A 13,952-nucleotide genomic window follows, 5' to 3' on the forward strand; every position below is an offset into this window, starting at 1 on the left:
TGTGCTTTCATTTTCATTGGCAACAGTAGTGCAAACGGGATAAACGCTTATACCAACAACAAAAACAGAAAGAAAAATGGTGCACATTGTTAGAAACTTGTCGTTCTATTTATCGTTATCGCATCAATTCAGGCCATTTATTACAATGGATTTAAATGTGCAATCTAATCCAGTGATTGTCATGCATTTTGGGTGTAACTATTTCTTATTGTTGTTATATTTTACAGTTAAAATAGGGCTAATAAGTTTTTGTTCAATAGAGATGAATTTGTCTGCATACCTTTGTGCTCTAACATCATATCATTGTTATTTGGGGCTAATTCAATACCTGAGTAAGTGGAAACTCAAAACACACTAGCTAGATCACTAACTTTAGAGATAATACCCACTGCTAGTAGCCATGTATTAACGTACATTTAACGTCCGCCCAAAACAACTTTGCCGTTGTGGTGTACCGCCCAATGAGGCCAACGCAACCCAATGGCCAACGTCATTTTGCGCGTCAGTATCTCAAAGCCATATCAAATACCTAGTTTGTAAAATAGTTGCTATTGATCTCAAAATTGATAGTTGAGAAATAAAAGTACACCTACAGAAAGCTGAGAACATCTTCTCTCCATCTGTGACATCAGGATAACTGTGATTTTACAATCAGAACACTTTTCTTTCAGAGGCCCCAGTGAAACAGGTACATGGGCAGGCAGGCAGAAACATTCATCACAGGACTCATGAGGATAATGTAACTTACTGTTTGACCAAATCATGGTTTTAGCCTCCAAAGAAAATAGGATGTTTTGAATGAGGTGAATGAATGTGAAGCACGCACCTATGTGACCGATTCCTTTTATTACTCGCAGTCCAAGTCACAGGGTGGCAACATGCAACTAAATGGTCGCAGTCTGGAGCCCTGCCTTGTAGGCTTTTCACTATAGGCATATTCTCTAACTTTCATTTTACGCCAATGAAAAATAGTCTCCATCTCCGCATTGAATAATAACCTAGGCCAAGGTTCCTCTTGCCCTCAACAGCAGCCCTGGACAATTTGGCAGGCTACAATTTAATTTATAGGCTTTTCATTTATTTCATTGGCCAAAAGCCGGCAATTATTGGCTAATGAAACCCTGCGGGATGTATAAAACCCTGCGGGATGTATAAAACCCTGCGGGATGTATAAAACCCTGCGGGATGTATAAAACCCTGCGGGATGTATGAAAGGTGAATACCAGCAAGAAAGGGGTAAAAATGTGTAAAATTAACATTGGCACACATTTTTTTAAGGTAAAATACTGTCAATTATATCTGAAAGTAATACTAAACAAATGGTTTTCTGGTGCCACATGCTAGTGGCATGTGGGACAGCAGGAAAGGGGCTGTGCTTGAACCAATGAGAGAACAGAAAGTAGTGTTTCCACTTCAAGTGTTTCCATTATAAGCTTACTGATGACCTATTTTGTATTGCAAAGGATCGGGGATGACACGAGTAGGTACATGACTGCTTGTTTTAAAAGTCCTGAATAGAATGGAAGTAGCATGACTCATGAAGTATGGACATTTCATTTTTATCAGGCTGGAGAAATGAACTGCATGCACCATGAGATCCCATACACAGGCCACGATGAATGTGTGCTTGTGTGTGTGTGTGTGTGTGTACTCACTTGTAGATCATGCCCGGCGAGCCAGTCTGTCGGGAGAGGCGGGCAGGTGAGTCTGTGGTAGATTCAGGATACATGGAGACGGGAGGGTGGGGGTATGGCCAGTGTGCCGAGGGGTCTCTCTCTCACCAGTACAACAGGGGACTGTCTCTCAACAAACTGGGCTTCTGGAGGGGATAGAGAGAGCAAACAGTCTGTACACTGGCATATCTTGTGTGGTCATAGTGATAAGGAGGAAGACAACTTGTATCCACATTCTGATTTCAGTATTCCTTTTTTTGTGTCAAATAGTCCTTTCAAGATGTCACTGCTCTTCACCAGCCACTAGATGGCACCATTCCCTCACTGTGGTCTCACAGGCAGCAGCTTGAATAAATAAGTAAGGTGGTCAGACCAATAAGACTGCCGTCTCTGGGCTCAGTGGGCTGTAACTGGGGATGCTAACTATTGTTTTGTAAACTACAGGGGAATAAATTTGGCCAATCAGAGCCACTTGTCTGATCACATGTTAAAGCCTTGTATGACAACGTCCTTATACACACACGTTCACACACATAGACCCACTGTACACACGTTCACACACACAGATCCACTGCACACACGTTCACACACACAGATCCACTGCACACACGTTCACACACAAAGTTATGGGTGTCCTCACACATCGTCATCCTACCCTTGTCATATGCGTGTGCTCGGGGCGACTAGTTTCTATGAAACTCAACAGTCTTTGCCCAAGAAGGAGAGCACTGCTGAAGTAAGGGGCTAAAACAGGAGAAGAGAGCTGGGCAGCGGGGAGCTGAGGGAGGAGTGGAGGATGACTACAGAAGGGCCTGGAGAATAAAACGTCCCATTTGCATTACCTACTGTACTCTATGTACCATTTCCCTCTACATCAGGGGTCTGAAACATACGGCCTGCGGGCCCGATCCAGCCGATTCAGTGCAGCTGATGGGAGGTTTGATTAAAATATTTTAAAAATATATAAATTTTAAAGGGGGTGGATATAATTTGTATGCCTATAACCAAATCTGAAACTGTGTAGAAATGATAATCAACTTACATTTAGTCTTTTCACTTTGTCCAGCTTGCTAACAACAGTAAAGGAGCACCAAAAAACCCCAAAACTAGGCACATTTTGACAGCAAGAAAATATTTTTTAAATTTAGTGCGTCCCTCTGGACCTCGGTGAAGGCTGAATGCAGCCTGAGGGACAAAATAAGTTCCACAGCCCTGCTCTACATTATAGTCTACATAGGACTGCACTGCTACACTAACCACGTGAGCGAGCCAGCCATGAGCCGTCGCTGGTCTGCTGGTAATAGAAACAGATGTGGTAATGACGAGGACGTGAAGGTGACTTTCTCCTCACATCAATCACAGACACAGAAAATGAGGTGTCCCCTTTTCAAGGACTCATTTAATGCCATCTGGTCACACCACTTCAATCATGCCAGGCAGGCTGGAACAAAAGCCCCTGCCTACCTGACGCTGCCCGTCTAGCTGGTCCCTTCTCCTACAAGGTGATGATGATGATGGCGTCATGATGGCCAGATGAAGATGGCTGTGTTGTAGATCAACAGAGTCCCTTGGTCAATGTAGGACTCCACCTGGCTGGAAAGTCATGTATCTAATGTCACCGACTGACTGGTCATTAAAGGAGGACACAGGAGCTGTCTTGCTGGATTTGGTGGCCAATCCTGAGGCTGCTGTCTGGGTGTATGGTCTTGTGCTACCAGACCGCAACACACTGTACTGCCGAATGACTGGAGTCAAGGCTAAAGTGTAGTAAATATCATTTAGCCTATACTGATGTTCAGACATACAGTCTTAGTCGGTGAAATGTTGTGCTCTCAGCACACCCCAAAAAAGTTAGGCTAGGCTGAGTGTTTCTCCTTTGCTTTGACAGTTTATTATTGGTGCATCAAATTCCTCAGGGTGCTTGAAGCCCACATTAGATGGCTGTGCTGTGCTGCAGTTGGAGAGAGAGGAAAGAGAGGGAGAGGATGCTTACTGCAGCATTGCGGTACAGACTTGTCCCGGCAGCACAAGTTGGAGAGCTGAGCTCAGATTTACTGCTCTAATGGGCCAAGGTGCACTCTGCAAATTAAAACTGCAGGGAGGCAGACAGAGGGAGGAAGGTTCTGGACAGACCCTTATCGGATCAGAACCACCCTCTGGCTCAAAACCACCACATGCTGATCCAAAAGCAACAGGACAGCAGGGAGACTAAAGGAAAGGAGTAGTGTGAAGGAGGACCTACCCACAGACAGGGTGAGGATGGATTTCACTGGAGAGGTTGAAATAAAGACAAAAATAAAGAATGCCCTAGTACTTCCTGTTTAGTGTTTAGACAGTCTTACATACTGCAACCTACATACTGCTACCTTCATTCCTGTCCAACACAATGCAACATGGAGTCACCAAAGGCAACCGACACCTACACCCAGCCTGAGAGAGATTCCTCTTGAGACCGGGCTTACGTAAGTAGGCAGTCCTGGCCTGGAAAGTACAGTACAGTGTTAGCAGCAGGAAACACACAGATGCCAATAAATGGCACAGGAAGAGAGGAGGAACAGAATGGCAGACGAGGACTGCCAGGGGTGTCCTGATTGGTGACACAGATTGAATAATAATAAGGATATAGGCCTAAATAAAGATCTGAGTCAGAATCAAAGAGGATCCCTATATGGCTACATTCATGTCATGGTTCTCGAAGCAGTCAAAATAATTTGCTAAATTATGTAAAGTTGTCCTTGTCAGACAAATAGACAGGCAGAGACAGAGTGACAGTGACCATGTTTACTTGCAAACATTTACTGCAGTATCCCATTATTATTTGGGATTAAAGGATCCTCAAGTACTTTGTTTTTGAGTTAACCGTAAACATCCAATCCCGTTTACAGTAATCCGAAAAAGCTTGTGTCTCGGTTATGAGAAATCCGGATAAGATACATGGGATGTGATGATCTTAGATGGGATACTGTGGCATGTAAACATCCTACCCCGTTTACTGTTGTTTTACGCGGCATGCACAGATTCAGTTTCACATATCGTGGGTGTTGTGTGTAGATGTTTTCATCTGGTAGTCAAACAAATCCCTTCATAAAGTAGTCTACCTTCGCAGTTCCATCCACCATGATTCCATAATAATTTATTTCACTGATACTCCGAACTGTACCATATGGCCTACTGGCTACTTTCACCCCTAATTTAGACCATGTTCTGCTTATAATTTCCAACATTTGTTGGGCCATATTATAGGCCATTTGTTTGTCAACAACAGTTGACAGGCCAAATAGGAATTCTCAGTCAACACACCATTCCTCAGCTTTTGGAAATCGATCACGTGTAATGTGTGCAAGTTACAACACACCACACTCAAACCACCACATGCCATTTGTACTATGTGCTAGCTAGCTCACACACACACACACACACACACACACACACTAGCTTCCACATTCAGAAGCCTGGTGCTTTCCACACAGAGACCAGTCAGTCAGTGTACAGTAGGTTTGCTCAGAGCCATTAGCTGGGAGCTCTTACAGTAATGGGAGGATAATCTGTCCCTTCGACCTACTGCAACAATTGGACAAACATGGCACTGCTGCTGTTGTGCACATTAAGGCTGTGATGATATCATCATGTCTCACACCAGTCAGAGTGGCTACCGGTGGCTGGTGAGAGCTGCTTTGTCCCTTTGTTATGGATCTGTACTAAATGTATGGATAACCTAAATGTATGTGTTATAAATGAGACCCGGCCGAGCCTGCACTGCAGCAGCATCACAGAGAAGACTGCAGCAGAAATGTATGTGTTATAAATGAGACCCAGCCGAGCCTGCACTGCAGCAGAAATGGGAAACCCCTCTTATCTCTATGGGTCCATCCAGCCCACCTCTCTCTATGGGTCCATCCAGTCCATCTCTCTCTCATCAAGGGACAAGAGACAAAGGGGGAGGCGTGATATTGTGTCTTGGAGCATAGTGTGTCTTGGAGCATAGTGTGTCTTGGAGCATTGTGTGTCTTGGAGCATTGTGTGTCTTGGAGCATAGTGCAGGGGACAGAGGGGAGTAATGTGGTTCCTTACATTTCAAACGGCTTTTGACTTAATTCTAGTATCTCACACACATCTTACAGCACCACTGACTACCACACACTGCAGCAAGGAGAGAGGGCAGAGCAGAGGAGACAGACTGAAGATGTATGATTTATGCATAGGTGTGCAAAAAGCACAGTCAGAGGTGATATACAAATGTATCCTGCATACTTCTACTGTGGAGATGGATAAGATCTAAAATCAGGCCAATAAAATGACAGAGAGAGAGAGTAAAATCCCATGTTGTGTGGTGCCAGAGAGGACTGTGGTTTCTGGGCTGGGCACACACACTCACAGCCTGTGAGCACTGCCTTGCCCTCTTATATAATAACCTGAGCACCCTAGGAGGGGCCCCCACTTCTCTTTATAATCCTCTGAGCATCCTCTGTGCCAGGGGTCTTCAACCTTTTCTTGCCCATGGAACCCCACCCTGGCAAACCACCGACCCAGGGATCCCCATCATACGTTAACTTCTTGGTGACTGGGGGCAGTATTGAGTAGCTTGGATGAATAAGGTGCCCAGAGTAAACTGCCTGCTACTCAGGCCCAGTTGCTAATATATGCATATTATTAGTATATTTGGATAGAAAACACTCTGAAGTTTCTAAAACTGTTTGAATGATGTCTGTGAGTATAACAGAACTCATATGGCAGGCAAAAACCTGAGAATAAATCCAACCAGGAAGTGGGAAGTTTTGGGTAGTTTTTCAACTACTGAAGATACAGCGGGATATTGGTCATGTTGCACTTCCTAAGGCTTCCACTAGATGTCAACAGTCTTTAGAACCTGGTTTGATGCTTCTACTGTGAAGTGGGGCCGAATGAGAGGGGAATGAGTCAGAGGTCTGGCAGAATGCTTTGAGCTCGTGACGCGCGGTCATGTGAGAGGTAGCTCGTGTTCCATTGCTTTTCTAAAGACAAAGGAATTCTCCGGTTGGAACAGTATTGAAGATTTATGTTAAAAACATCCAAAAGATTGATTCTATACTTAGTTTGACATGTTTGTAACGGAACTTTTGGACTTTTCGTCCGACCTTTCAGCTGGACTTGCCTGCGCGTTTGGATTTGTTTACCAAACGCCCTAACAAAGGAAGGTATTTGGACATACATGATGAACTTTGATGAACTTTATCGAACAAATCAAACATTTATTGTGGAACTGAGATTCCTGGGAGTGCATTCTGATGAAGATTATCAAAGGTAAGTGAATATTTATAATGCTATTTCTGACTAATTTTGACTACACAACATGGCGGATATCTCTTTGGCTGTTTTTGTCTCTGAGCGCCGTACTCAGATTATTGCATGGTGTGCTTTTTCCGTAAAGTTGTTTTGAAATCTGACAGCGGTGGCATTAAGGAGAAGTTTATCTAAAGTTCCATGTATAATAGTTGTATCTTTTATCAATGTTTATTATGAGTATTTCTGTAAATTGATGTGGCTCTCTGCAAAATCACTGCATGTTTTGGAACTACTGAACATAACACACCAATATAAAAATGCACTTTATCGGACAAAACATTCATGTATTGTGTAACATGAAGTCCTGTGAGTGTCATCTGATGAAGATCATCAAAGGTTAGTGATTAACTTTATCTATACTTCTGCTTTTTGTGACTCCCCTCTTTGGCTGGAAAAATGGCTGTGTTTCTGTGACTTGGTAGTGACCTAACATAATCGTTTGTGGTGCTTTCGCTGTAAAGCCTTTTTGAAATCAGACACTGTGGCTGGATTAAAGAGAATTGTATCTTTAAAAATGGTGTAAAATACTTGTATGCCTGAGGAATTAAAATTTTTAGATTTTTGTTTTGAATTTGGCGCCCTGCACTGTCACTGGCTGTTGGCGGGGTGGGACGCTACCGTATATCCCAGAGAGGTATCCCAGAGAGGTTTTAATAAGCCCCAATTTTTTTTATTAAAAAAATATATATATTTCACCTTTATTTAACCAGGTAGGCTAGTTGAGAACAAGTTCTCATTTGCAACTGCGACCTGGCCAAGATAAAGCATAGCAGTGTGAACAGACAACACAGAGTTACACATGGAGTAAACAATTAACAAGTCAATAACACAGTAGGGGGAAAAAAGGGGGGGAGTCTATATACATTGTGTGCAAAAGGCATGAGGAGGTAGGCGAATAATTACAATTTTGCAGATTAATAACACTGGAGTGATAAATGATCAGATGGTCATGTACAGGTAGAGATATTGGTGTGCAAAAGAGCAGAAAAGTAAATAAAAACAGTATGGGGATGAGGTAGGTAAAAATGGGTGGGCTATTTACCGATAGACTATGTACAGCTGCAGCGATCGGTTAGCTGCTCAGATAGCAGATGTTTGAAGTTGGTGAGGGAGATAAATGGCACGTCTTATCAGTTGAATGATAATGGCAAGGAGAAGTAATCAATATTTTAAAATGAATAGATTTGGTATAATTTTTCCATATTTTAAGCTCCCCACATTATATACTGTACAAAAATAGAAACGCAACATGCAACAATTTCAACGCTTTAAATAAAAATGAATTTGTCCCAAATCTATGGATTACACATGACTAGGCAGGGGTGCAGCCATAGGCCCACCCACTTGGGAGCCAGGCAACCCACTGGGGAGCCAGGCCCAGCCAATCAGAATGAGTTTTTCCCTACAAAAGGGCTTTATTACAGACAGTTATATTGCTCAGTTTATTCAGCTCTCCGGCTGGCGGGTCTCAGACGATCCCGCAGTTGAAGAAGCTGGATGTGGAGGTCCTGGGCTGGCGTGGTTACATGTGGTCTGAAGTTATGAGGCCAGTTGGACGCACTGCCAAATTCTCTAAAACAACATTGGAGGTGGCTTCTGGTAGAGAAATGAACATAAAATGCTCTGGCAACAGCTCTGGTGGACATTCCTGAAGTCAGCATGCCAATTGCACATTCCCTCAACTTGAGACATCTGTGGCATTGTGTTGGGTGACAAAACTGCACATTTTAGAGTGACCTTTTATTGTCCCCACCACAAGGTGCACCTGTGTAATGATCATGCTGTTTAATCAGCTTCTTGATATGCCACACCTGGGATCTTTTATTTCAGCTCATTAAACATGGAACCAATACTTTACATGTCTTTTTCAGTCAAATTGGAAGAGGAAGTATAAACTCTAACATAGCCTATTAGCTATAAAGGTAACTCCAAGCACATTTTTGCTAAGAGCAGCTGTTTAGCTGGTTAAACAAAGGTTACCCAGCAAACATGACCCTATTGGCCCCATGTGAGTATTTGGCTAGCCCACACAAAGCCCACACCAGCCAAACACGGGCTATCCCAGCACAGGCTAGCACACAGCAATCCCACATCAGCCCAACATTGGCTAGCCCAGCATGGGCTTTCCACCACCAAGCCCATACCAAGGCCAGCACAGGCTAGTCTACACCAGTCCAACACAGGCTAGTGGACACCAGCCCACCACAGGTTAGCCCACAACCAGCCCAACATGGGCTAGCCCAGCATGGGCTTTCCACCACCAAACCAACACCAGCCCAACATGGGCTAGCCTACACCAGTACAACACAGGCTAGTGGACACCAGCCCAACATGGGCCAGCCCACACCAAGCACAATATGGGCCAGCCCACACCAAGCCCAATGCAGGCTAGCCCACAAAAAGTCCAGTTACTTCATAATGTAGAGGCTTGTTATATATAATATTCACTTACCTTTGATGACCTTCATCGGAATGCACTCCCAGGAATCCCAGTTCCACAATAAATGTTTGTTTTGTTCGATAAAGTCCATCATTTATGTCCAAATACCTCCTTTTTGTTCGCGAGTTTAGTTCACAAATCCAAATTCATGAGGCGCAGGCACTTAGTTCAGACGACAGTTCCATTACAGTTCGTAGAAACATGTCAAACGATGTATAGAATCAATCTTTAGGTTGTTTTTATGATAAATCTTCAATAATATTCCAACCGGACAATTCCTCTGTCTTTAGAAAGGAAAAGGAACGCAGCCAACTCTCACGGGCGCGCGCAAGACTGAGCTCATGGCATTCTGCCAGACACCTGACTCAAACAGCTCTTATTCTCTCCCCCTTCACAGTAGAAGCCTGAAACAAGGTTATAAAGACTGTTGACATCTAGTGGAAGCCTTATGAAGTGCAATCGGACCATATTTTACTGTATATCTGATAGGCAAAGACTTGAAAACTGACAAACCTCAGATTTCCCACTTCCTGGTTAGATTTTCTTCTCAGCTTTTTGCCTGCCATATGAGTTCTGTTATACACACAGACATCATTCAAACAGTTTTAGAAACTTCAGTGTGTTTTCTATCCAAATATACTAATAATATGCATATCTTAGCTTCTAGGCCTGAGTAGAAAGCAGTTTACTCTGGGCACCTTATTCATTCATGATATACCATTTTCTAGTTCTGAGTCTTTACTTTTAATCCAATCACAATTTCAAATTTTGCTACACAGGACAGAATCCAAGTGGTGGGTCACATATGAGCTGCCCACAGTGGGCCAATGCCTTGGGGGCCAATGTGGAGCCGATGCGCCAATGTGGACAGACTACGTGGGGGCAATATTTATTTGCATATATTTTTTACGTCTAAGTCAAGGAATCTTACTAGCAGCCAGCGGCACTTGCCGCGACTGGTACTCGACTGGTAAGTGTCGCTTTTTAAAAATATATATTTTTGTGGACCCGAGGTTGAATATCCATGCTCTGTGCTAATCTAACAATAACCATGGAAGGGAGAGTAGTGTGGTTCTGACGTAATGGCATTATTGTTTAACATCTGCTGGTTGTTTTTAGCTTTTGTGAAGTCAGCAAAGGACCCCTGCGAGAGCAGATAGCCTCTGCGGCAGATAGAGAGAGACGGTCGATACAACATCCCTTCTGTTCTACTGCTCTTCTATTTATACAATTACACTGTCGTTTCTTAAAACACAGCCATCTGCTCCTAAATTATTCACACAGCAGCAGTTCTCTACTCGTTCTGCTGTTGTTGTCCTCTATTCTGCATAATCCACAGGAGCTGCCAGCGATAAGGGAGGGCTACAATCTTCCTTCAGGTTTCTACTACACTACACTACAACACCACCACCACTCTGACAAGTGTCGTTGCTAACTGAGTGGGTAAAAGCAGAGAGAATGGTCCAGAATTGCTGAGGAAATCTGCAGCCAATGCAGCAAGCTGCCAGCTGCCAGGCAGCTTTTTGAGCAGACCAACTCTCAACAACTCTTCCCCAGGAGAAGCAGCCTGCGGCGACTGGCCAACACACACCTAGTGAGAGGAACAGTCCAGTGGAAAAAACAGGAGAGGAGAAAGAGAGAATAACAAAATAAAATAAAAATCGGGGAAAAACGCAGTAGAGGGGAGATTGTGGGAAAGAGCTGACTGGGTTGCGCTGAGAGCAGTCTGGTCTGGATGGAGGCCCTGTGCTGCTGCAGCTTGGCTTTACACACAGGCAGGCTAGAGCCATGCATCACTCCCTCCTGGGTGTCTCCTGGGCAGGCCTCATTACTCATCTCTAGGCTTGGGCGATATACCTTTTATACTGCATACTGGGGTATTTTGAAATAGCGACTGTATGATTTTCAAAACCGTTTGCTTATGACCACTGTTTATAACTATAATTTAAGTATAACTATTAGAAATCTAAGATGTGTCTAATGAATTATATCCAGCTCAGGGCTCCAGCTACAGTACCAGTCAAAAGTTGGGACACACCTACTCATTCCAGGGTTTTTCGTTATTTTTACTATTTTATACATTGTAGATTAATAGTGAAGACATTAAAACAATGAAAGAACACATATGGAATTGTGCAGTAACCAAAAAGGTGTTGAACAAATCAAAATGTATTTTAGATTAGAGATACTTCAAAGTAGCCAACCACTGCCTTGATGACAACTTTGCACACTCTTAACATCCTTACATTTTCCCTGACACCCACTTGTTATATTTTTAATGCTTAGCAGAACAGAAAATGGTCAAATTCACACACTTATTAAGAGACCATCCCTGGTCATCCCTACTCCCTCTTATCTGATGGACTCACTAAACACAAATGCTTCATTTGTAAATGATGTCTGAGTGTTGAAGTGTGCCCCTGGCTGGTTTGCTTAATATAAGGACTTTGAAATTATTTATACTTAAGTATATTTTAGTGTTTACATTTACTTTTGATACTTAAGCATATTTAAAACCAAATACTTTTAGACTTTTACACAAGTCATATTTTACTGGGTGACTTTCACTTTTACTTGAGTTGTTTTCTTTTGAGGTATCTTTACTTTGACTCAATTGGGTACTGTGGCGGAGGAATCAGAATTAGCTCAGCAACATAGATAATTAAGATGTCTTATCTGCTTAATATGCTTATATGATTGAACTGTTGAACTCTTGTTATTAGAATGTATCCCTTCGGACTCTGGTGTTGGCAGTTGCACTTCCTCCCTCATATGGGCCTCATTCACCTGGGGCCCAGAGAGGGGAGAAGTCAGGCTTGTCTATCACATGTCCCTGTTGCTATGCAGAATATCAGAAAGAGAATAGGGCAAAGGAGGACAGGAGGTAACATTGTCTTCATATGTGAATATGTGTCTTTACCTATTGCAAACTATGTGAAAGGATGGCTTGATTAATGAGGAACCAATTACTTGTCTCCACAATGTCTGTGCCCAGTCACTCCCTCCTTCGTCCTTGTAGGAGATAAGGTCTGAGAAAGGACGCGTGTGGTAGTGTCTGGAACCATTGTATGTCATCTCTGACGTTGCACCTATCCTGGGATAGTGTAAGACCCAGAGACTCACTCTCCTCAGGAAGCTCTGTAAGAGGAAAATAATGTATTTACCTGATTTGTTTATGACAGGTTTTGATCATGAAGTCTAAGATTTGAATGTCTATTTCAGACTAATATCCATAACGGTTGTTTTTAAAAGTGATAATGGAAATTAGAATATATTCAAAAGTATAATTTTTGTGTTCACCAGTAAAGCCCTTCCTTTGAAATGGCTATCCATGTTTTGACCAAAGACTTACAAACTCAGACTTTAGCTAATATGTTCATTCTCCCCAAAAACCTTGATCATGTAACTGTCACGATTGCTGTCGTCATGGAAATGACCGGACCAAGGTGCAGCATGGTGAGCGTACATTTCTGTTATTGATAAATGTCGCCAACAAAACAAAGAACAAGGAAACGACCGTGAAGCTTACTTAGGCTATAATGCCACTAACAAAGACAACTACCCACAAATACAAAATGAAAAAAGGCTGCCTAAGTATGATTCCCAATCAGAGACAACGATAGACAGCTGTCCCTGATTGAGAACCATACCCGGCCAAAACATAGAATGTCACACCCTGACCAACCAAACATAGAGAATAAAAATATCTCTACGGTCAGGACGTGACAGTAACATAACACTCCTTATTATTCTTTATTTCTCCAACATGACAATGTTTAGAAGTCATTTTTCTTGAGTATACACTACCCAAGAGGAACTATAGACAAACACATCAAAAGTTAAATTTATATTTTGTTTGCCCATTCTCTCAGACATTAAAGTTGGGATTTTGCGTGCAAATGTAATGTCCATAACGCTGGAATCACACAGCAAGTGAATGGGTTCATCTTTGAGCCTCCTTAAACATGTATGAAAAGAGATCTACTGGGCTTTACTGTCAAAGGAAGGGCACTTTGACGCACACACACAAAAGTCAATGCTGCCGACTGAAAACCAAGCTGGTACGCCCAGTAGCACAGTCTTTGCGCGTATGCCATGGTCCACGATGAGTGTTGAAGAAACGGAAGGCTTCCTTACGGGTTAACGTCATCATCATTTTGTATATTTGTGGCCGCGTGCCTGAGGCCTGCCTGTAACCTGTGTCAAAGACAATCAATGTGTGTGAGACCAGGCAATCGCTTGTTTACCAGTCTATTTCTGGGCCCTAACATTTGAGCATGACGACTGAGTTAGAGTACATGTCTGTGTGTTTTACAGAGTAAGAGAATGTGCCACTGTTCGGTGTCACACTAATGAAACAGTGTAGGGTAGTGTGACAGTGGGTTAGTAAGTCTATAATGAAACAGTGTAGGGTAGTGTGACAGTGGGTTAGTAAGTCTATAATGAAACAGTGTAGGGTAGTGTGACAGTGGGTTAGTAAGTCTATAATGAAACAGTGTAGGGTAGTGTGACAGTGG

The 13,952-nt window shown here is 42.9% G+C and overlaps 1 protein-coding gene across 4 annotated transcripts in view; it reads right to left on the bottom strand.

The window, feature by feature from the left end:
- Positions 1–13,952, bottom strand: part of LOC112254497 (voltage-gated potassium channel subunit beta-2) — a 171,076-nt gene that overhangs the window by 108,402 nt on the left and 48,722 nt on the right. For all 4 annotated transcript variants that reach the window (XR_006083731.1, XM_042324400.1, XM_042324398.1 and 1 more), the window contains exon 2: positions 1,656–1,819. Coding sequence is in view for 3 of the 4 variants with exons in the window: in XM_042324400.1 (XP_042180334.1) it covers positions 1,656–1,729 (74 nt within the window). In the remaining variant the exon portion in view is untranslated. The remainder of the gene's footprint in view (positions 1–1,655; positions 1,820–13,952) is intronic.

Source organism: Oncorhynchus tshawytscha, linkage group LG07 (genome assembly GCF_018296145.1).
Source record: "Oncorhynchus tshawytscha isolate Ot180627B linkage group LG07, Otsh_v2.0, whole genome shotgun sequence".
Taxonomy (NCBI): Eukaryota; Metazoa; Chordata; class Actinopteri; order Salmoniformes; family Salmonidae; genus Oncorhynchus; species Oncorhynchus tshawytscha.